This window comes from Emys orbicularis, chromosome 12 (genome assembly GCF_028017835.1).
Source record: "Emys orbicularis isolate rEmyOrb1 chromosome 12, rEmyOrb1.hap1, whole genome shotgun sequence".
NCBI lineage: Eukaryota > Metazoa > Chordata > Testudines > Emydidae > Emys > Emys orbicularis.
The window spans coordinates 6,230,609-6,252,690 of NC_088694.1; the positions used below are offsets into that span (position 1 = coordinate 6,230,609).

At 48.0% G+C, this 22,082-nt stretch overlaps 1 protein-coding gene across 1 annotated transcript in view; it reads right to left on the bottom strand.

The window, feature by feature from the left end:
- Positions 1-7,245, bottom strand: part of LOC135887024 (DEP domain-containing mTOR-interacting protein-like) — a 35,446-nt gene extending 28,201 nt beyond the window's left edge. Inside the window, exon 1 of the mRNA XM_065414804.1 lies at positions 7,160-7,245. Within this exon, the coding sequence (XP_065270876.1) occupies positions 7,160-7,245 (86 nt within the window). The remainder of the gene's footprint in view (positions 1-7,159) is intronic.
- Positions 7,246-22,082: the final 14,837 nt, after the last annotated feature.

Below are 22,082 nucleotides of genomic sequence, written 5' to 3' on the forward strand. Positions count from 1 at the left end.
TTTGCTTCCGCCTCTTGCCGAGCTGGAGTTCACCAGTCGAAGGGAGAGCGATCGGGGATCAATTTATCGCGTCTACACTACATGCGATAAATCGATCCCCGATAGATCGATCGCTATCTGCCGATCCGGCGGGGAGTGTAGACGTACCCTAAGAGGATCAATCTGGGCAACTCCCCTGTTGATCATTACTTTCAGAGGAGAACAAAGTGTGGATCCACAAACCAGTGAACCTCCCCAAGTCAGACTCCAGCATAGAAGCAAAGTCTCTACTTTGGAGCAAAAAATTGGCATTTGAAATGTTTAGTAAAACTCCAGAGTGGGTCACTCATGTGGTAGTTAGCTCTAGTTCACACTCCCACAGCAATTAAATGCAGAAGAGTGGCCATGAAAAAAAGGGACAAGATTCTTGTGCAAGGTGATTTCCTTTCTACTGCAGTCCTTCTAGTCAAATACCCTCACATGCTCAGTAGAAGGGGAGGGCAGCCACAGCAGTGCATATATAAACTGGTTTCTAGAGATACAGCTTTGAGCCATAAAGCAACAAAAACAAATTGTGCTGTACTCCCAGTTTGTATGAGCATGAGTACATTCTTGAGGGGAGGGGAGAGGGTTACATAATTGGACCAGCCAGGTTAGCTCTGCTTAAGTGACACCAAGTTTTTTCCCCCCCCTCCTACTTTTAATTTAGGCACGGGAGACTGAGGGCTGAGTTTCAAGAAGAAATCCAGGCAAGATCAGGCCTGATTTCCAGTCATAAACTTTCTGTAGTAAGGAAACCCCAATACTCTGATTTTCAAGGCCAGATGGGACCATCATGATCATCTAATCCAACCTCCTGCATAACACAGACCAGAGAATTTCACCCAGTGATTCCTGCAAAAAAAAACACCAATAAGTTTGTGATTGAAGTACAGTGTGTCTTCTAGAAAAAGACATCCAAGCTTGATTTAAAGCTTTCAAGTGATGGAGAATCCACCATGCCTCTTGAAGGGCTGCGATTTTCAACAGGGACTAGCGATTTTTGGTACCTCCATTTTGGCATGCCCAAATAAACACCTTAAATGGGCCTTATTTTTGGAAGTGCCCAGCACTTTGTTTAAGGTGTCAAGTTCAGCACCCAAATAAATCCTTATTCCCTTTTGAAAATCTTGGCCAATCTGTGCACCCATTTGCATTGTGGCTTTGTTCTTCGTGGGAGTGAATCTTCACTTCGTACCCTCTTGGTTTACCAAGAAGTAAATCCATGAACAGCTTTTTAGTCCACGAGTGCTCAGTCCAGCCCAAGTATATAATAGAGAAGGGCTTGTCTACACAGGAAAGTTAATTTGGGTTAAGGTAGGGTGTGAATTGAAAGCACAATAGCGATTCCAGGATAACTCCGTGCGTAGACAAGCTATTTGTTGCATACAGTCGGTAATGACTAAAGCCATGTCTACACCAGCGAGCTTATAGTGCACAGCTGTACTGATGCGGCTGTGCCACTGTAAGATCGCTCCTGTAGCTGCTCTACACCGATGGGAGAGAGCTCTCCCTTCAACAGAATAAAACCGCCAAAATAACAACATCGGCAGGAGCTATGCGGCAGGAGAAGCTTCTCCCACCGACATAGCGCGGTGCACACTACCCCTTATGCTGCCGAAACTTAGGTCGCTCAGGGGTGTGTTTTTTCACACCCTGAGCGACATAAGTTTTGCTGACATAAGTGGCAGTGTAGACATGGTTAACTGGCCTCTTCTATAGAGCACCCCATAGGCTGATTTTTGCTCTCCGATATATACACACAATGCCCAATAAGTCAATGGAATTTGCATGCACATATAAAAAGGAAGAATGAGAAGAGACACAAGGGATGTAAAATAAACCCAGCCTTGTAAAACGTGCTGCTGAGTTACTAATCAGAGACAAGTATCCGAGGGGTAGCCGTGTTAGTCTGGATCTGTAAAAAGCGACAAAGAGTCCTGTGGCACCTTATAGACTAACAGACGTATTGGAGCGTAAGCTTTTCGTGGATGACTACCCACTTCGTCAGAGACTCTTGGTCGCTTTAATCAGAGACAGGACTTCACTTAGTCAAGAAGAAGGAGATCGCTAAGAACTGCCAACTAAGTACCAAGAACACATTACAAGGGGACCACACCACTCTGACTGCCTCCTTCTGCTGGTCTGAGGGTCACTCCACTCTTTATGCCTTGCTGCACACCACAGGGGAGCATAGGATTCCAGAGGACTAGAAAAAAGCAGGAGTCCTGGTGGAGTTTGTTTATCTATCTCTCAAGCAGCTATTTCTGGCTGGGAAAGCTGTTTTGACACCAAACCGGCTCATCTCAACAGCCAATCCAAACTGAGAGCAACTGTGAGCTTGTCAGAAGCCAAACAATCCTGAAGGTAGAGCAAAGATTTGCACAGCCAAACCCAGAACTAGGGCCCAGGGGCATGTGGAGTCAAGGGAGGAGGGGGAGTGTATATAAAAATAGAATAGGACTGATTAATCTTATTTAGTTATCAAAGTTCACAGAAGAAAAACATCAGCCAGTCAGAACCCAGCTCATTCTTAAAAGTACAGTAGTCTCTTCCACCACTTATGGAGGAATAACTGGGGTTCAGTGGGCGAGCAGACTACAGAGCTCTGCTCCAGTTCCCTCTGCTATGGCCTCAGGCAAGTCACTCAGTCTTTCTGCCTCAGTTTCCCCATCTATAGCCACCTGCCTGACAGAGGGTTGGAAGGAGAAGTTGCTTGTAATAAAGAGTGCGACACACATGCCAAGTTTGGAACTCACGATTGGCCCCTGGGTGCAAAATGCTAAGCCAGAGTCACATACCTCAGCATTGGCCGCTTTGATTTTGCTCACTTCTGGTCTCAACTGGACTATTACAGACCAGCTGCTGGCAGGGTGGGGGGAGTAAGAAAAAAAGGGGGAGAAGTCAGCTGATCCACAGTGGAGTCCTTCTCCCTCCTCACCCCAAAAGGAGGACTCTTCACTCACCAGTCATACACACTCTCTCTCACTCTCCCCCATCCTGCCCCCTTCTTTTCTGCCATGCTGCACAAAGCAGCAGGGCCACCCAGAGGATTCAGGGGGCCTGGGGTCTTTGGCGGCAGGGGGCCCCCGCCGCCGAATTGCCGCTGAAGACCCGGCACTTCAGCGGCGGGTCCCGGGGTGGAAGGACCCCCCGCCGCGGGTCTTCAGGGCACTTCAGCGGCGGGTCCTGGAGCGGAAGGACCCCCCGCCGCCGAACTGCCGCCGAAGACCCGGAGCGGAAGAAGCTCTGGGGGCCCGGGCCCCGCGAGAGTTTTTCGGGGCCCCCGGAGCGAGTGAAGGACCCCGCTCCAGGGGCCCCGAAAAACTCTCGTGGGGGCCCCTGCGGGGCCCGGGGCAAATTGCCCCACTTGCACCCCCCCAGGCGTCTCAGTTGGGGTTCTCAATGAGAGGAAAGTAGAAAAAAAGAGAAGTAGCTTCTGGATTCTTCAAGAGCATCCCAAAAACAAGACTGCAGCAGCAAGAGTATTAGCTCCTGACTGTGTACCACACCTGCAGCACCTTCCCTTCCACCGAGACGAGCACTGAGCACGCTTTGGAATCTTGTTATCCGCAGTCAGTTCCATTTGTCCATAGACGCAATAGGGCAGAGCAGGGGTGGCCAACCTGAGCCTGAGAAGGAGCCAGAATTTACCAATGTACATTGCCAAAGAGCCACAGTAATACATCAGCAGCTCCCCCATCAGCTCCCACCCACCCCTGCTCCCAGCACCTCCCACCCACCGGCAACCCTGCTGATCAGCGCCTCCCCCTCCCTCTCTGCACTTCCCGATCAGCTGTTTCATGGCGTGCAGGAGGCTCTGGGGGGGAGGAGCGAGGGCATAGCAGGCTCAGGGGAGGGGGCAGGAAGGGATGGAATGGGGTCAGGGCCTGTGGTAGAGCCAGGGGTTGAGCAGTGAGCACTCCCCTGCACATTGGAAAGTTGGCGCCTGTAGCTCCAGCCCCGGAGTCGGTGCCTATACAAGGAGCCGCATATTAACTTCTGAAGAGCCGCATGTAGCTCCGGAGCCACAGGTTGGCCACCCCTGGGGTAGAGTAAATTTGACAGGTCACAGCTGCTGAACTGTATTAAATCCATTTGCTGTTATCCAGGCAACAAGAAACTCAAGCCTGTTGCAAAGAGCAGGTCAAAGGTGCAACGAAGCCTGGTCTTCATTGCTCCCCCGCTGGGAGCAGGGCTCACCTTCTCTGACCTGATGTAATGTTTGCATCCCAAACAGCAGGTGAAAACGTCGCCTAGGGTAAACTAATCTCTCTCAGCTCCCCTACCTAGCTCATTCCCTTTCACTCTTACACCAGCACCTGGTGGCTTTGTTTTATACATGTTCCATCCCACCTGCTCTCCAGCCCAATTCCCCATACGCATTATTCCCCTCACAGAAACAGCCGCCATCAATCACGCTCACCTCACACACACCAAGCCAACCCAGACACATCTTGTTCAGGATGAGCTGATGCTGTAATGAGCACACCCTAAAGAGCTCCTTGGGACCCACTCACAACAGCAAAGCTCTAGATTTCTTGGCATCCTTTCTATTCTATAGGCTTGTTCAATGAGCGAGTTCAGGCTGGCAACAGTGAGGGAGCTTCCTGAGCAAAGAGTGGTACAAGATGGGTGGCTTGATAGTACGGGTTGTCACACATTTGACCCAAGTTCTCTTCCTTGCTGCTAAGAGCCAGAAAGATCTGATGGGCCATTTAGCATAATAGAGTAGGAGCTCTGCTCATGGGAGGTTAGTCACAAGGTGCAGTAAATTCATGGCCCATATCATGAACATCCCTGTAGAGGACCCAGATGTCACCAGACTGAATTCCCAGGGTAAATTAGATACTGATCCTGCAAGTAGATCCCGGCAGATGCCCCCTTCTACCTGCACAGATATGATTGCAAGTTTGACACCCATAATGATGGTTTTAGTCCCTCCCTGAATATTTGAGCCCAATGTTTTTGACCCTCAAGTGGCACAGGACATGGTGCTTGTTTAAAACATCCCATTACTTGGGATGTTTACAACAAGGCTGGGCAAAGCGCTAGAAAAATATCCTGTCGAGAACAATCCTGTACTGCCCAGGGGATGGGCCATTCCTTAAAGGTCACATTTCTGTGGGGAGCAATTTAAATTATGCAATTCAGTAAAAAGTCCAGCTGCTGTTTCGCTTCCCACTACAGCAGACCTGGGTTCAGTTTCCAAGACTTGGTCCCTCACCGCTTGGACTCAAAGTATTGCAAAGGCAGCAAGCTTTGGCTTAGGGAGGGAAGGGGCCATCAAACAGCAATTCTTCCAGCTACAGAGAGGCCTTGGCAACTCCCAGGGCTAAGAAGGTGGTATCTAGCGACAAGGCAAGGTGAGCTATGTGGGACGTACAATAACCAGGAGAAGTGGTTGACCCTCATTGTCTTTCTTCATATACACCTCTACCTCGATATAACGCTGTCCTCGGGAGCCAAAAAATCTTACCGCGTTATAGGTGAAGCTGCGTTATATTGAACTTGCTTTGATCCACCGGAGCGTGCAGCCCCCCGCCCCCCCCCAGAGTGCTGCTTTACCGCGTTATATCCAAATTTGTGTTATATTGGGTCGCGTTATATCGAGGTAGAGGTGTACTTTGATTGCAAGCTCTTTGGGGCACGTGTTGTCTTTTTTGTTTGTTTGTTATTGAGGATCTAGTGCCTGGCACAACGGGCCCTGATGCCATGCTGGGCATTGTAGGCTCTTAGCATAATACAAATAAATAACAAGGATAAGGCCGACACTCCAAGGACCCACTGGAGTAGGGTGCCTCCCTTCCTGACCCAACTAACAGATCCTAAAATTAGCTAGTGACAGGAGTTCTGGAGGTTTCACATTGCTTAAGGAAGCAAGTTCTCTATTCTCCTCCCAAATAAAAATCTTGGAGCTTAATAAACAGCCTGTGCTCCTGGAGGGAGAGAGATGAACAGGGATTTTTCCATTTAAAAACAAAACAGGTGCCTGTGAAGTGATTATCCCCTTCATTTGCAGGCAGGGAAGGAAAGCATTGGCTCATTCCTAAAGAGTTTGATCAGATACATTGAAGAAGAGATAACAATAAATCACCCTGAATGTGGTGTCAGAATTGGGGCAGTTCAACACAGTGGGTAAAGCGACTGAGGAGCCTATGGTGATGTTTTGGAGACCACACAGACCAGTAAGGGGTTCTGCCTTGTAACCAGGAAGGACTTTGTGCTCTGCAGCTATGGCTCAGATCCCTAACACCAGTAACCAGCCCACAAGCAGAAGGTCTTACCCTGGCTGTCACCAGCCCAGTTACTCTTTGCAGGGTGACACCTACACCCTGTTTTCAAAAGAGACTTGGGCACTTTGCCACCTAAATCATTTTTGAAACTGGAACTTCGGGTAACATTTTCAACAGTGCCATTCTCAAAACTCACTAAAACTTTCCCAGCCCAGATCAGAGATGCAGCAACTAAAATGATCAGCTAGAAACATGTATGGAAGACCAGAGACCTTGTGTCAGCAGCTCAATGCCACAACTCAGACTCCAAGGCTGACAAGGTGTCCTTCTCTCCAAGGAGTATTGAGCAAAACAAGGGCTAATGTTTGAAAAACAAACAACGACTAAACAATGAAGAGGAAGCTGAAGTCTGTTTCCTTCCCAGGTGCCCATGTCCTAGGAACTGGTTGTTTTATTTAATGAGGGAAGTTTTTCCCTTCACTTAGGAAGTTTGGGAAGAGAGGAGAGCAAAGCCCATGCTAAAAATCCAGGGGTGATTACTAAAAAGAAACTGATTTTTATAAAAGACAAATCAGGAAATACCTTAGAAGAGAGAGATTTTGGTCACTTGGAAACCCCAGAGGGAAGAAAAGCTCTGCACAGAAACAGTGCTTTGAACACACAAGAGCTGGGGGACGGGGGCACGCTAGACAGTTTGTAGCCACAAGCCCACTAATAGCTCTTTTAGCCTCTTATTTCAGCTTCTTTTCATCCTTGTTTCTCTCTTCTCCCTCCCAACCCCCCTGCAAACTGCATTCGCCGTCTGATTAATAATTACAACCGCTCATTTACATAGGCACATCAGGCCAGAGTTGAGTGACAGCAAAAGCTCCCCCCCCCAAAAAAAAAATCTGAGTTCCCCTTACCTCAGCTGCTCTCCTGCAATCATCACCTCTGCCCTGTGATGTCTCTCGGTTGCTTTATTCTTCAGGCTGTTGCTAATACTCTCCATCCTGGCTCAGGCACACATCAGAGGTCGGAAGAGCTTAGCGGTGCTTGGCGTGCGAGCATGTGTGTGCAAACAGCTGCCTCCCAGCTCCAGAGGACCATTCAGGGAGCTCTTTGACAGCTACAGCTGACGTCCCATTTACTTTCCTGCCTTTCTGTTTACAGTATGTGTGACTGCCAGAGTCAACTGATTAGCACTGCCCAGCTCCACTCCTCCTTAGCAGAGCTAAGGCACCTGGTATAGGCTGTTTGCAGCGTCTCCAGGAGAAGATGGGAGGCAGGAAATTCAGGAGCACTCAGGGGGCTGTTTCCAAAGGATGATTTCCTCCCCTCTCCCCCTTGACTATGCTCAATCCTGGCTGTGTAACAGGTAGGTGCAGGTACCTAAGGTTTTTCTCCTGGAGCATGTCATTTGGAGGTGGAGCCTGCTGCAATCTGATCCTTACTTTGGGTTCCTCCCTTTCTCCCTGCAAACTGCCTTGGGATGAAAGAACCCGTGTGTTGTACCTGGGGAAAGCCAGCTGGCTGCTCCAAGAGGCTCAGAGCCCTAGCACTGCTGCTGCCCTTGGCCTGAAGCTGCTTTAATAAACAACTCTAAGGTTGAGGAAGAAGGTGTGGTTTTCAATAGGCTGTGGAGTGTGTCTCTCCCCTGAAATCAGGGGGAAACTGCTCATTAAGGAGCTGGAACAAGCTGAGCAAAATCAGAGGTGGGTCCTGCACAAGGGTAATTCACAGGGTTAAGCAGTTTGGAGTTAGCGACAACAAACACCTTGTGATAGCTAGGGGTCACCTTCGACCTGGTCTTCCCTCTTCCATCAGGGTTGGTGCCCAGGAGGATCCTCACCACTGCTAGAGCAGAGACTCGGGGTGGAGTCATCCACCTGTAGGCTTCCAGAGAAGCAGCTCCTGAAAGCCACAGGGACCTGCATTCCCTAGGGGCTACACAGGAGTGGTGGAAGGCCCTTACATACACACACAGGCTTCCCCTGCCAGAACAAGCCCTCAGGTCCCAGGGACTTGGCACCATGCAGTGGGTACTTTGTGCCCAGCATACACACCATGACAATTAGAGGCCCCAGCCTGAGAATTAAAAAGGAATGTGAACTCTAATAACTCCAGATGCCAGCAGGGCCTTTGCACTCTGCCGCCAGCGGGGGATGAAGTCAGTTGACTCTCACATGAAATACTGAAGCTGCTTTCCAAAGGCTTAGTGGGGCAGAACCTGGAGCTGTGTATTAACACACACAGGCAAGCCACGCAAACAGCACAGGGAAAGATCCGCCTGAAAGGGTGCCCCTTGACTACGAAACAAGGTGTGTTCTTGTTTGATGGTAGCTTGCACTTGGTAACGAACGTGAGGTACATTCCCAGTGAAGTCAAGGCAGGGTGTAGTTTTCATATGCCTGAGGTGGAGGCAAAGACTCCGGTGGCAGTCTAGGGTTTACCACGACCTGCTCACTCATGTTAAACAGCCTGTGATTTTACCTCACATTTGTTACCTCACATGAGCTAACATGAGGCAAGAACACCCCCTTTTTTCCTACTGAAGACGAGGCCGAAGATGCTCTGGGCACATCTGTACTGCAGTCACGGGGTGCAACTACAGCTCGAGTAGATGTTCCCAAGCTAGCTTTAATCTAGCTCCGGCCCTGGAACAATGAAACCGTGGCAGCGTGCACTTCAGCATGAGCTAGCCCTGCTGAAACACTGCTAGATTCAAACTACTTCACGTAAGTCTACCTGAGCTGGAATTTCTCCATGATTTCAGTCCAGACAACCCTCAGAGACCACATGCTTGGCCCATTCTCTGTTAGACCTGCTGTAGGTATTGCAAAGGTCTCCAGCAATTTTAGACTATGCCAAGCCGCATGCGCTCCAAGCCCGAGGCGCACTGCAGAAAGTGAAGGACCGTTGACACAGCGTTCGGAACTGCTCAAAAAATTTTGCTTTTTGTCTTTGAATTTTTTTCTCCTGAAGTAAAGAGGATGAGATCTGTCTGCTCTGCAGGAGGCCCAGTTTGTTCTCTGGGGATATGAAAGATCTCGTAATTAATCCTTGTGGCTTTGGCCAGTATTTCCTCTCCCACACCTGAGCCTCCCTCACTGGCATGCTGCACACCAGAGGTTGCTGTATTTCTGTGCTGTATTTACAATTTATGAAGCACTTTGGGGATCCTTGGGCATGAACATTTCTATGTAAATATACCATTAAAGGCCTTATATTTCACTAACCTCTAGCCCCCCCATCCAGGAGGGCTGGGTCTGTTTAGATTGTCACAGTGATTTCTGAGGCACTGTGGTAATTTGGGTATAGGCTTAGAAGTCAGCATGCTGTGTCACTGACGCTCTGGTCAGAGGCAGCCTGACAAGGCATCTCTGCCTTTGTAACTGTGTGCACCTGGCTCTATGTACATCTGGCACCTCCCATAACAGGGGTTTTGTCTGTAGCCTGGAAGCTGATCTGCCGCGTGACTCCAGTAGAGACACAAAGCCTCCAGCCAGCAATGTCTACCCCAACTTACTCCAGTTCTTAGATCACAACAGCCCCCCTGGAACTTGTCACTGCCATTCCTCCGGCAAGTTAGAAGGGAACCTGAGGTGCTCCTTTGACCTGGTCGCTGGGCATCTGGTCTCCCCTAGTGATTCCAGCGCCAGCCAGCCTGAGAGTGAAGGACCTGAACTCTGAACCACTGAAATGACAGAGCAATAGACACCTCACGGACCACTGAGCACAGGATTTTATGGTAACCATGTGGTTTCATTGTTGATTCAGCAGTTTGTATTTTTATTGGAAGGTGTACAGGAATATAGCCAGAAATGACAGAACCATGTGTCAATAGCATCATGGTTACATAGAGATGATCATAGAAGATCTAAACATAGACCCTGTATCCAGGGTCTATGTTTAGACCCTAATTGTATGCTTAATTTTGTGCACATGAGAAGTCCTACTAAAGTTAAGCATGTGTTAGATTGGGGTCTAATTGGCAAGAAAAGTAAGCCCACATGGCTCGGTCACTGCCCATGCCATGATATTTGCCTATGCTGTGCCACCTGTTTTTGCCCTTTAACATCTACTCACAGGGAGGGATACCACCTCAGCTGCTGCTGGCCTTTCCCATCATTACCAACATCTTTTCCCAAAGTTTGCGCAGACACAGAAGCAATGCTATTCAGTCTGCAAAGGTCAGCAGAAGAAGAACCAGGAAGTAGTTAATTAAAGTTGTTGTTGACATTGGATGTACATGCAATTATATTCCCTTCATCTCAATCAGGAGTGAAAAATATTCGCTGGCAGAAACAAGCAAAAACCAAGAGACTGATACAGAGGAAAAAATCTTGCAAAAGAAAATGTGGGGAGGATAGGACAGGGAGTGAGCCACGTCAACTAGGGAGACTTTTTGCTTCAATTAGAAGCCTAATAAAGCTGAAGTAGTAATAAACCAGATGCCAGATTTAATTAGATCAGCTTAGGCAGCAGTTCACCATACAGGAACTGGGTAGCTAATATCCCCACCAGAGCACTAGCTCTGTGACATTGATGATTGAGTGTTCTTCTTTGACGGAGAATACAGCCATCTGTCTGAACTAGGTCATTAAACTCAACCTCACCCCTTGCGCTGTTCTGCTACAGACTGAAGTTTGCAGCTCAGGCCCATCACATTTGTATGATAATTCTGGACCAGATGACCACCAGGTCCATCCCCCTCATGTGCCAGATCTCAAAATCATGATTACATTTGATTTCTAGAAGAATTTGACCAGGAGGAAGGGAGAAAATCTGACCAAAGGAGCCACTCTTACTTAGACTAGGTCCCACTATTTATCAAGATAGACGGTGACCTTAATGCTAACTTCAATTCTTCTTCACTGCAAGAATTGAGCTTGGTGAAAGCTCGGCTAAGCAGCGGTAGTCCATTCACCCTTGGGCACGGCCAGTTGGTTTATGCTGTCTTTGATAGCTTTCTGTGGGGGTTCTTAAATTATTGAGATGAGCCAAGAAAGAACTTCCCAGTCATTCATAAACACAAGCTATTGATTTATTAATAAATAATAAACACATATATTTAATTGATTTCTTGATGACAGACCAAGCAAGCAAAGTATAGGAGGCTTCAGGAGTGGGATAGCCAGCAGGGATGGTTGATCATACATGACGAGGTCATAAGACCCAAGAAGTTAGAAAGAGAAAAGTCCTATTGGATCCTCTAGGCCTAGATGCTCAAGGTGCTTAGGAGCCTAACTGCCATTGATTTCAATGGGAGCTGAGTGCCTAAATACCTTTGAAGATCTGGGCCCTAGTTCATCCTCTTGGGCTTGTTCCCGTCAAACTCTTCTCTGGTGTTCTGTGTAGTCTAATCTAAGATGTCCTCAGCCATGCAGTTTCCACCACTTCCCTTTGGAGACTGTTCCGCAGTTCACAGATCTCCTGCTCAGGAGATTCCTGGGTGATATCAGGCCAAATTAATCCTTGGTATAACTATACTGATTTGAGTAGAGTTACCCCAGGGATATATTTTAGCCTAGATTCTTCATTTAGTTTGCATAACTTCTGCTCAGCTCCTCCTCATGCCACCCGTTAATGCTGCTTCTTGCTTGGCATTCACACTCTTCAGACATCTGTAGATAGTTGTCACATTCCCCCACTAGCTCTAGCAATAGTCATGCTATTATCCCTATTTATGTTAACCTTTCCCCCCATATTAATCCCCCTAGACCGTCAGTTGTGGTAGTGGTTCTTCACCGAACATCTCCCTTCCGACACTGAGGTGCCCAGGAATGCAGCATTCCAAGTGTGGCTTCAACACAATTCTATCTCCTCTCCCTTTGTTACAACTGACTACCCGCATCAACTGACAACCCGCATCCCTTTGTTACAACTGACTACCGCAGTTTTGCTGTCGTATCGCACAGCCAATTGTGTATCTTAATAATCCAATTTGATGACCACAATGCATTGTATGCCTGCTGAGAGGTTCAAAGAGAACGAGAGTCCACCAGAGCCATCAGAACTTTCTTCCTTTATCTCCCAGAGTCTCCACTCATTTATTTAAAATTAACGTTGCAATAAACAGGTTGTTTTCTTTTCCCAGTGGCCTAAAACATTAGCAGAACGTGAGGAGGATAACAACACCGAGCTCCTTTATTCCCTTGTATACCCAATTGCTTAACAACCAATGGCTTCATCCAGTCCATAGAGGCAGCTGAGAGACTGAAGACAGTGCAAACCCACTGGGGATTTTGTATCATTGACGCTAATGGAACTACACCAGGGATGGATTCAGACCTTTGAGAGAGAGATGAGCACTTGAGCCCTGATCTGCAGAGTTGGGTTGCCAACTTTCTAATTTCACAAAACCGAACACCCTTCCTCAAGGCCATACCCCTGCCCCGCCCCTTATGAGGCCCTGGCCCCCTCCCTCCATAGCTCGCTCTCCCCCACCCTCACTCACTTTCACTGGGCTGGGGCAGGGGGTTGGGTTTGGGAGGGGGTGAGGGCTCTGGGGTGGGGCTGGGGATGAGGGGGTTGGAGTGCAGGAAGGGTGTGGGCTCTGGAAGGGAGTTTGGGTGCAGGAGGGGGCTCAGGGCTGGGGTAAAGGGTTGAGGTGCAGGAGGGGGTGTGGGCTCCGGGAGCGGTCTCAGGGCTGGAACAGGGGGTTGGGGTGCAGGATGCAAGCTCTGGGATAGAGTTTGGGTGCAAGAGGGGGTTCTGACCTGGGGCAGGGGGTTGGGTGCAGGAGGGGGTTCGGAGTACAGGCGCCTGCCGGGCAGTACTTATCTTAGGTGGCTCCCAGTCGGCGGCGCAGTGAGGCTAAGGCAGGCTCCCTGCTTGCCCTGGCTCTGTGCTGCTCCTGGAAGCAGCCGGCATGTCCCAGCGGCCTCTAGGCAGAGGGGTCAGGGAGCTCTGCCCCCTGCCTGAGCCCGCAGGCACCGCCCCCACAGCTCCTATTGGCCATGATTCCCAGCCAATGAGAGTGGCGGGGCCAGCACACAGAGCTTCTCTGATCCCCTCTTTAGGCTGGGCTGGCCTTGCAGTGGCAGTGTAACTGCAATTTTCATCCACTGTCAGCTGGTGCTGTACACGCAGCCACAGCCCACGCAGACCCTACAAGGTGACTTTTCCCCACCTTTTGGCCCTCCTTATTCTGGGCTAATCCCCCTGGGGCTCCTGCCATAAAACAGAACTGCTCTCATTGACATGGTTTTCTACCCCCACCCGCCAACCAGCCCTGGGCTGCTCTGTGCCCACAGCCGCTGAGAATCCCCAGGACTATATACAATATGGGATCCCTCTCCTTCCCCCAGCACAACACCTGAACCAAGGCAGCCTATGGCCTTCCTACACCATATCGCTGTAATTCTCTGCTCATTGCGTGCTATTGATCCCCTTCTCTACCCAAGCCACAGCGGATATGGGTCTGCTACAGCCCCCTCCCCCCACCCACCCATTATAGAGGCTTGGGATTTAGCTCAAGCTGAAGAGAATCATGCTGCCAGCTCTAGAAGTGCCTAGCTCAGCCCTTGGCGCATCAGCCAGGCTGGTGTCCATCACACTTGCACCAGAGAAGTTCTTCCTTGGTTGACAACGGCATTTGGAGCCTCAGGAGCAGGGCCGGCTCTAGGCACCAGCAAAACAAGCTGGTGCTTGGGGCGGCACATTTTTAGGGGCGGCATGGCCGGCGCCAGAATGCCGCCCCTAAAAATGTGCCCCGGCCGCCCTAGCTCACCTCCGCTGCTGCTGCCGCTCGCGCGCCGCTACTCACCCTCCCTCCCAGGCTCTCAAACCTGGGAGGGAGGGGGAGATCCCGAGCGGCCGCGGCGCGCGAAACAGGTGTTTCGCGTGCCGCTGCTCCCCCTCCCTCCCTCCCTCCTAGGCTTGAGAGCCTGTGGGGAGGAGGCAGGGCCGGGGGTGGGGTAATTTAAAAAGGGGGGGGGGGGGCGGCCAAAATTGTTTTTGCTTTGGGCGGCAAAAATCCTAGAGCCGGCCCTGCTCAGGAGCCTGGCCCAGCAGCACACAGGGGCTGGGCAGAATTTAAATTTAGTTCATCTGCTCCTGGCTGGTTCACCTAAAGCCACTTTCCCTTAGCTACACTGAGCAGAGGGAGCAACCAAGGAGGTGGTGGGGATTCTCCTACCTTGCAATCAGGGAGCCATGGAAGAAGGGACAGTAGCCTCAAGGTAAATGAAACTTTTTACTACACAACCGGGTCCTATGCTGCTCTTTGTCTGACCAATAGGACATGAGGATTTCCTTTATGCTAATGAAGGAGCAGTAGAAGTGTATCCAGTTGGCTGAATAAATCTAGAGTGGTTACACTGCTCCCATCCAAGTCAAACAGTGGGTGCAGTCTGGCCAGGCAAATGGACTGTTTGCATCAGAAAGGCCCTTTATATATTTATATTTTTACACACACACACACCTGGCCTAACCTGTGTCCCAATGACCATGCTGCATCCTAAACCCGGATGGCTAAAACCTTGTGCACTTGGGCAGGTTCTTCACCAGTGCCTTAGGATACCTTTAGTAGGGGCATCTTTGCACTTCTATTGTTGCTGGCACTAGCATGACGTTTCAAGTCACCTGTGTGTATTTAGGGCTGGTGAGGGACTCTGATTTAGTGTGCTCAGGGAAGGACTGGGTTTACTGTTACAACGAATGGAGCTGCAGCTCTGGTTAACAGAACATTGGGTGCTGACAACTTGGGACAGCTCAGATCTAGCCCCCACTTTAAGCCAGTGCCTCATTACATTAAACTCACCTTTCCTTGTGCTCAGCCTAAAGACAAAGCTCATCAGGAGGGTCAGCTCTCATGGTCCAGTGACTTCTATTTTACGGGCATCTGATCCAGCTCCATCATCCTGTGCCAAATCATTGGCCCTACCCAGTGGCTTTGGTTTTTATTTCACTAAACAATTACTGATCGCTAATTGACTCCCCACCCTCCCCGCGAGCAAAGTGCACCTTGCACTGCTGCTGCCAGTGGAAACCACAGGGCAGCTTGCTTTATGGTTCTGACCTCAGGCACTCCCAAGCATGGCCTAAGCTCTGTGCACACCATCACAATGCTAGCCAAGCCAGGGGACCGGCTCGCCCCCCGGTTAGAAGTTACAGTCCCCATCACCCTGTAACCAGGTTACACCCGGACACAGTTAGCTCTCATTTACAATACAGCTATGATCCATATTGTAACCATGCCCTCCTACTTGGGTAGTGTAGAGCAGCCCTACGATCCCACTTGCTTTTCCTCTTAGGTGCATTATTCTTCCCTCCAGAGTTTATGCCATTGGGGTATTGCTGATATTTTACCCATCAGATTTTGAACTTCTTCCAGAACAAACAAAATTAAAGATGGAAAATATTTAGAGCAAAGCTTTAAGGCAGAGAGAGAATGTTTTGCTGCTATGGTAACCATTTAAGGTACTGCAACACTTGCCAACAGATTTTAAAAAGATTATACAAGAGGAAAGGTTTATTGCGTCTCCAAATAGCCTTGTGTAAAGTGCCACATGCATCTAAACTAAACATTAACATAGTCACTTAACCCACAAAAAACAAGGAATTACTGATACTCTCTCTTCACCAATCAGTCCCTAACCATGCAGTTCCTGCTGGGACCACAGGGGGCACCATTACACAGCAGCTCTACACAAGGGTGCCCTGATGCCTAGGAAGCTCACCCTAAGCTGCCTGTTGGAGGTGCTGCTACACCCAATACAGGTATCCTACCCACTCCTGCCCTCAAGATGACCCTGGTAAGAGCCACTATCTTTTGGGAAGTGCTATCTTCCTGATGAGGAGTAAAGCGGAGTTCCTCACACTTTTGGTCATTAAGGACCAAGCGATCAACAAAGTCAGAAGTTTAGTCCCAGGTGCAGTTGCCTGCCTGATCTGCACAAACAAATCCCCAATCTGCATGTTCAATCACAGTAACTGTCTACCCAGTGAGGTACACACATTGTTACATGTCCACCTGGCCTTCTGCAAAATATAGCCCATTGGAGCCCATCACCTTTTTCATAAAAATAAGGGTGTTAACACCATAACCAAATGTGCCCTAAAGACACAGAACGACATTCTTTTTACCTCAAGGAAGCCCACTGCAGTTTCATCATCTTTAGTCCACACTCTGAAGTGTTGCATACTGTGGAAGGCACTGCTAAGCATCTGTTAAGCTCCACTCCAGAGCTAGCTGCATTTTAGGGGTGAGTAACATGAACCTTAGATATACACCTCCCCCCCATACACACACACAGATTTTTAATTAGCTATCAGATGAAACATACTATACAACTTATCATTGTGCAGTCCTTGGATACGATGAATATGCATACACCACCGCAGAGTCATTTCATCTAGGTTTCCTCTCCAGAGGATTTAGCATATCTGAATTTTTCCATTTCAGAGGATTAGTAACCAAATCAACTCATTAGAAATACAGAAGAGACAGAGGAGCCCATGGGTAAAACTGGATGTCTTATTTTGCAGCTCATTATTCTGAACATTGTTACATCACGCAGAAGCTTCCAGCACCCCCGGTTCTATTTTTGAGTGGGGATGAGGGACACACAAAGGAATTGGATGAGCTTGTTTATAAATGATAAATGTGTGAGTCATCAAAATGGGAAAAAAAGGTTTGCTACGCATTTTATTTATGTGACGGCACTTCAGACACAATGCAGAGGATGCTGCGGACCGGCAAAGTCATCCTTGTCAATGATGGCAAAGTTTGCATTATTATTTGTCCAAACTTTGTTCTCCACATTGCAGCTCAGGGCCTGCAGGCAGAAGTATAAAAGAGGCTGGCTGCATCTGGGTATTCAATTATTTCCATGCTCCCAACTAGTACATGCAATGGCACTTGCCTGATGCCAGAAATGATTGTTCATTACTGTTGTTGCAGCCGGGTGGGTCCCAGGCTACTAGAGACAAGATAGGTGAGATAAGACCAATAAAAGATTACTTCTGTTGGTGAAAGAGACAGAAGTTGGTCCAATAAAAGATACCTCATTCTCATAAGAACATAAGAATGACCGTACTGGGTCAGACCAAAGGTCCATCCAACCCAGTATCCTGTCTACCGACAGTGGCCAATGCCAGGTGCCCCAGAGGGAATGAACCTAATAGGTAATGATCAAGTGACCTCTCTCCTGCCGTCCATCACCACCCTCTGACAAACAGAGGCTAGGGATACCATGGGGGGAGGGATAGCTCAGTGGTTTGAGCATTAGCCTGTTAAACCCAGGGTTGTGAGTTCAATCCTTGAGGGGGCCACTTAGGGATCTGGGGCAAAAATCTGTACTTGGTCCTGCTAGTGAAGGCAGGGGGCTGGACTCAATGACCTTTCAAGGTCCCTTCCAGCTCTATGAGATAGGTATATCTCCATATTCCTTACCCATCCTGGCTAATAGCCATTAATGGACTTAACCTCCATGTGTGTCTCATTTTTCCACTGATATTTATTCAAATCAGCAAAAACGTAGGGATTCTACATGCTAATATTGGCTGTAAACTGATTTTAGGGACTGTTTCCATCAAGTGCGTGAGAGAGTGAGTGTGCCTCTGTTCAGGTTGATACTCTGCTACGTAGCTACGAGCCAGCGCTGGGGCCGGTTGCAGGTTAGTTCACTGCTTTCTGCATTGCAACTGCAGAACAACAAACAAAAGATGGAGGGTAGTACACATCGGAGGCCAAAATCCTCAGCAAGGTTGGAGGACTGCTCCCTGCAGCTGAGTGGTTCAAAGGTGCTCCAACACTGGGGCCACTCCACTTAAGAACACCCCTTGCCAGAGGGAACGCTCCTGGGGCCAGCTAAGCCAGATTTAGGACAGCTTTGCACTGGGGAAGTGTTCTAAAAGTGCCCATATGCTCTAGAGAATTTGGTCCACCCTTTGTTTCTATCTTGGGAGCCTATAGAGAGAGAACATCAGATGTATCCAAGGCTAGGGAGTGTGATTACATAGTGCTGGCAGAAAATGAGCATGCTATTCAACAACTTCTCATTAACCAGTTACAAATCTAAGACTGGAACTTTCACATCCTTGATCGTTCTCCCTTTCATTCCAGAAAATAGCATAGATATGGGACCCTAGTGAGGTCAATGGTGCAACACTGGTATAACCAGAGGAAACTAGCTCACTATATACTGCTTTTTCCAATAGAAATTGAGTACTGCCAACCCTGAGCATATAAGTATCATGAATCAAGCCCCTTGAAATCATAAGAACAATTTACAAAAGATAGATTTGTAGAGAGAGGGGGCTTTTCTTTGCTTTCTGGGTTTTGAGTCTTTAGGGGACATGTTTTTAAGTTTTGCCTCCAGAAACATTAGGGCTAGAAATTTGCTTATTTTTTCAAATGAAAGCTGAGATTCTCTCATCACATGACTCCAGAAGCTAGAGTTTGAAACAAAGCAAATATCACGAGACTTGTGATAAGAATCATGAGAGTGCGCAACACTGGAAATCAACAAACTTGTGTAAGACAAACCATCTAAGAGCGATGCCTTCTCCGTTCCCCTTTTCCTCACCATTCTTGGTGTGTGTGTTGGGGAGGGAGGTTATTCCAAGCCTTCTCCCTCCAATAGTCCCCAGGTTTAAAAAAAACCCCAAACCAAGGCTGTAGTGTCATGTTAGTCTAAATGGATCTGGTTCCCTATGGAGACACTCCAGAGGGACAGGAAGTGCTCCTACCCCTATCATGTCAATATCAGAATTACCTGTCACACCTCTAACTGGATTTCAATACCACTTTGCTCTGTGCTCTTATCTCCTCCTTTTAAGTCATGCTTAGTGAGCTATGCCCAGGAAACACATTGCATTCAGCTACTGCTATTCCAGCAAAAACAGAAAAGGGTGCGGATGAGAAAAGCAGTGTGGAATCTAGCATAACATTTATTTTAAAATGTCCATATTTGCCTGTCTGAGGACCCTGGAATAAAGGTTGTTGTAGCAACGGTTTTACATTGCAGACTTATGTATTTTCTAGCAATTTTTAAATATTTGTTTAGGAGGAAATGGGAACTTCCCCTTTAAAAAAAAAGGCGGGGCACTTGATAAGCAAATGCACATATTTGTTTTATGAATCCTGCCTGTAGGTCCAGAGCAGGGAAGACGGAGCCTGCAGAACACTGCCTAAGAAAGGTCAGAACTCCAGAGATAATAAAGTTCTCTTAGAAAGCACAGTCTCATCCTTAAGCGTGTAACACTAGAGAGTGAATTTGGTGTTTATGAAAATGACTTGGCTTGACCCAGGCATAAGGGGGACAGATGTTAGAGAGATCACTGAGCAAAGAAGGATGAAAGGCCCCTCACCCACAGGCCTTAGCATGCTATCTCTGCAGCACACTCCACTCCTGCTTCCCTAATGAGAAAGATAAAAAACCCACTGCTCCCACAGAGCACCATATAACCTCTGGGCCGTTTCTCCCATCCCTCTTTGGAAATATACAGTCTCCCTGCGGTGCGTATGGCACAGATTAGTTATACTGCTTCTACAGGAAAGGGGCTAACTGCAAAAGAGGAAGATTGCCCCATCTATGATTATTATGAAACGTGCTGCATATGCAAAGATAGACAACCGTGGCATAAATGGAAGGATGGGGAGAAAACCACAAGCTCCTCCTTGAGTATTATATATTATGTGTATTACAGTTGTGCCTGGCAGCCCAAGATCAGGGCTCTGTTATGCGAGGCCCTGTACAAGCGCCCAGACGGTCGCTGCTCAGAAAAGCTGACAAACTAAATAGGCAGGCCAAAGGGTTGCATGGGAAAGAGACCCAGAGAGGTCAAGTGATTTGCCCAAGGTGTCTCAGCTGGTGAATCGCAGAGTCAGGAAAACAATTCAAGGCTCCTGATTCCCAGTCCTGTGCCCTATCTAATAGCTTACTGTGCCTCTCAATCATTGGAATATTTCATAAACTGGCAGTAGCTGATTCTGGAACCAAAGTCTTCCCCAGGGGATGGAAGGCCTCACACACTTTAGTCGCGTAAGGAATAATCCCTCAGCTTCTGTACTCAACCCCCACTCTTCCACAGTGCAGTGAGAACACACTAATTATGTTATAATTAACATTGCACTTAACTTGCCAGGAACAGCTCCTTCTGCTGTGTTCCGTGTGATCCTAGCCAGACCTACTTTAAAACATTTGCTTTGTGAGCAATTGCTGGAGCAGACATGAACAGAGCCTCTGATTAACAGCACTGGATCAGGCATTGGGTGTTGCGAAGAAACAATACAACAAGCCCTAGGAACACCACCCTCCTCTCTTTCTGACCCCCACTACCTTCCCATCACAAAGAAAAGCGTTTGTGTTAGTCTAAAGGCTGAGGACCAGGTTGACGAGATGAGGGTTAACTCTCCTGGATGGAATCAGACTAAACCCAGCACTTTAACCTGGCTTCATCCAGTAAGATGCAGCAGCTCAACCAGAGGAAAGGAAGTCCCAAAAATCACAGGCACAGCCCCTCGCTGTGTCTGCTACAGAAGCAACAACAAAGGAAGAACCTCGCAATGTCCAAGCGTAACGTTAGGGTAAAAGTCGGACGCAGAGAAGAGGTGCAGGGAACAGAGGGTGTGGTGAGAAGATGGGGAGTAAGGAGATGAACAAGGCTGCTAGCACTGTGTCTAATTTCTAGTCTCTACAGCCTTTAAACTGGGTTTGTTTAATTGAAACAGGTAGTAAAATAACCCCCTCTGGAGGCCATAAAGAAAACTGGGCCTGCTGTTGATCAGGCACAAGGACCTGACCGTGTCATTATCCTAGAGTAGGAGCTCCCAAGTTTTATTTACAGGTTTATAGAGCGCTCAACACAACAGGGCCTCTTGATTTCAACCTCTAGGTGCTACTACAATACAAACAACAGGGTCTGCAGTGTGATGAAAGCAAAGTTAGACAGAGACTACAGATTAGATGAATGCGCAACAATGGGGAGTTTTTACTTTCAAGATTCTTCATCCTCTTTCAAGTCATTTTCATACCCCCTTGTTCACGGAGGATGTTCCAGTTTGCGCTGTCACTGGTATCATGGATGGCAATCTGGTATATGTGGCCTTATTTATGCTGGTTTTTTGCCAAAACGTTCCTCCCTTTGCAGTCAGTAGTTCTGGCCCACCAGTGGTAACACTGGTTAGTTACAGTGCTAGGGTAGACAAGGCCCCATGTAACTAACAGTATTTTAACCACCACATTATCTAGACCTGCCGTAAGCAGAGTTGGATAATGATGCATGTATGAGATATCACAGACACCATATTATTCATGTGTGCGCTAGCATAACTCTGCTCCCGCTGAAACCACTGGTCAAACTCATATTGACTTCAATAGGAGCAGAATTAGGTTAATGATGAGTGCTTATGAAAATCCCACCCAGGACTAGAACTGTGAGTTCGATACAGTTTATTACACGTTTGTAGTATTGGTGTGATGACTAATTGCTAATGTCAATTAAAATGTGTATTGTAAAGATACACAGTTTTAAGTAGCAGCCACTCACTTTAGAACTGTCAGTTTTTATATGCAGTCACAAATGCTGGAAGATTTCTAGGAGAATGAAGACCTGATTCTGAGCCTGACCTTAACCAGGACTTCCTTGTCCCAGGTACAACTCGGACAGACAGACAGTGGGACATACATTGCAGGTTAGAACATTTCTTTAAAACATCTAGCCTTCAGTATATAGGGCAGTAAAGTGAAAACCTGAGCAATATGATGGAGAATTATAAACATTAGCCATTAACACTTGAAATCAGATGTGGACAGAATACATTTCACAAAGACAAGCCTAAGCCTTTCTGCATTTCCTGGCAGAAGGTGACTTATCTATTGTGTGATACAACAGCCT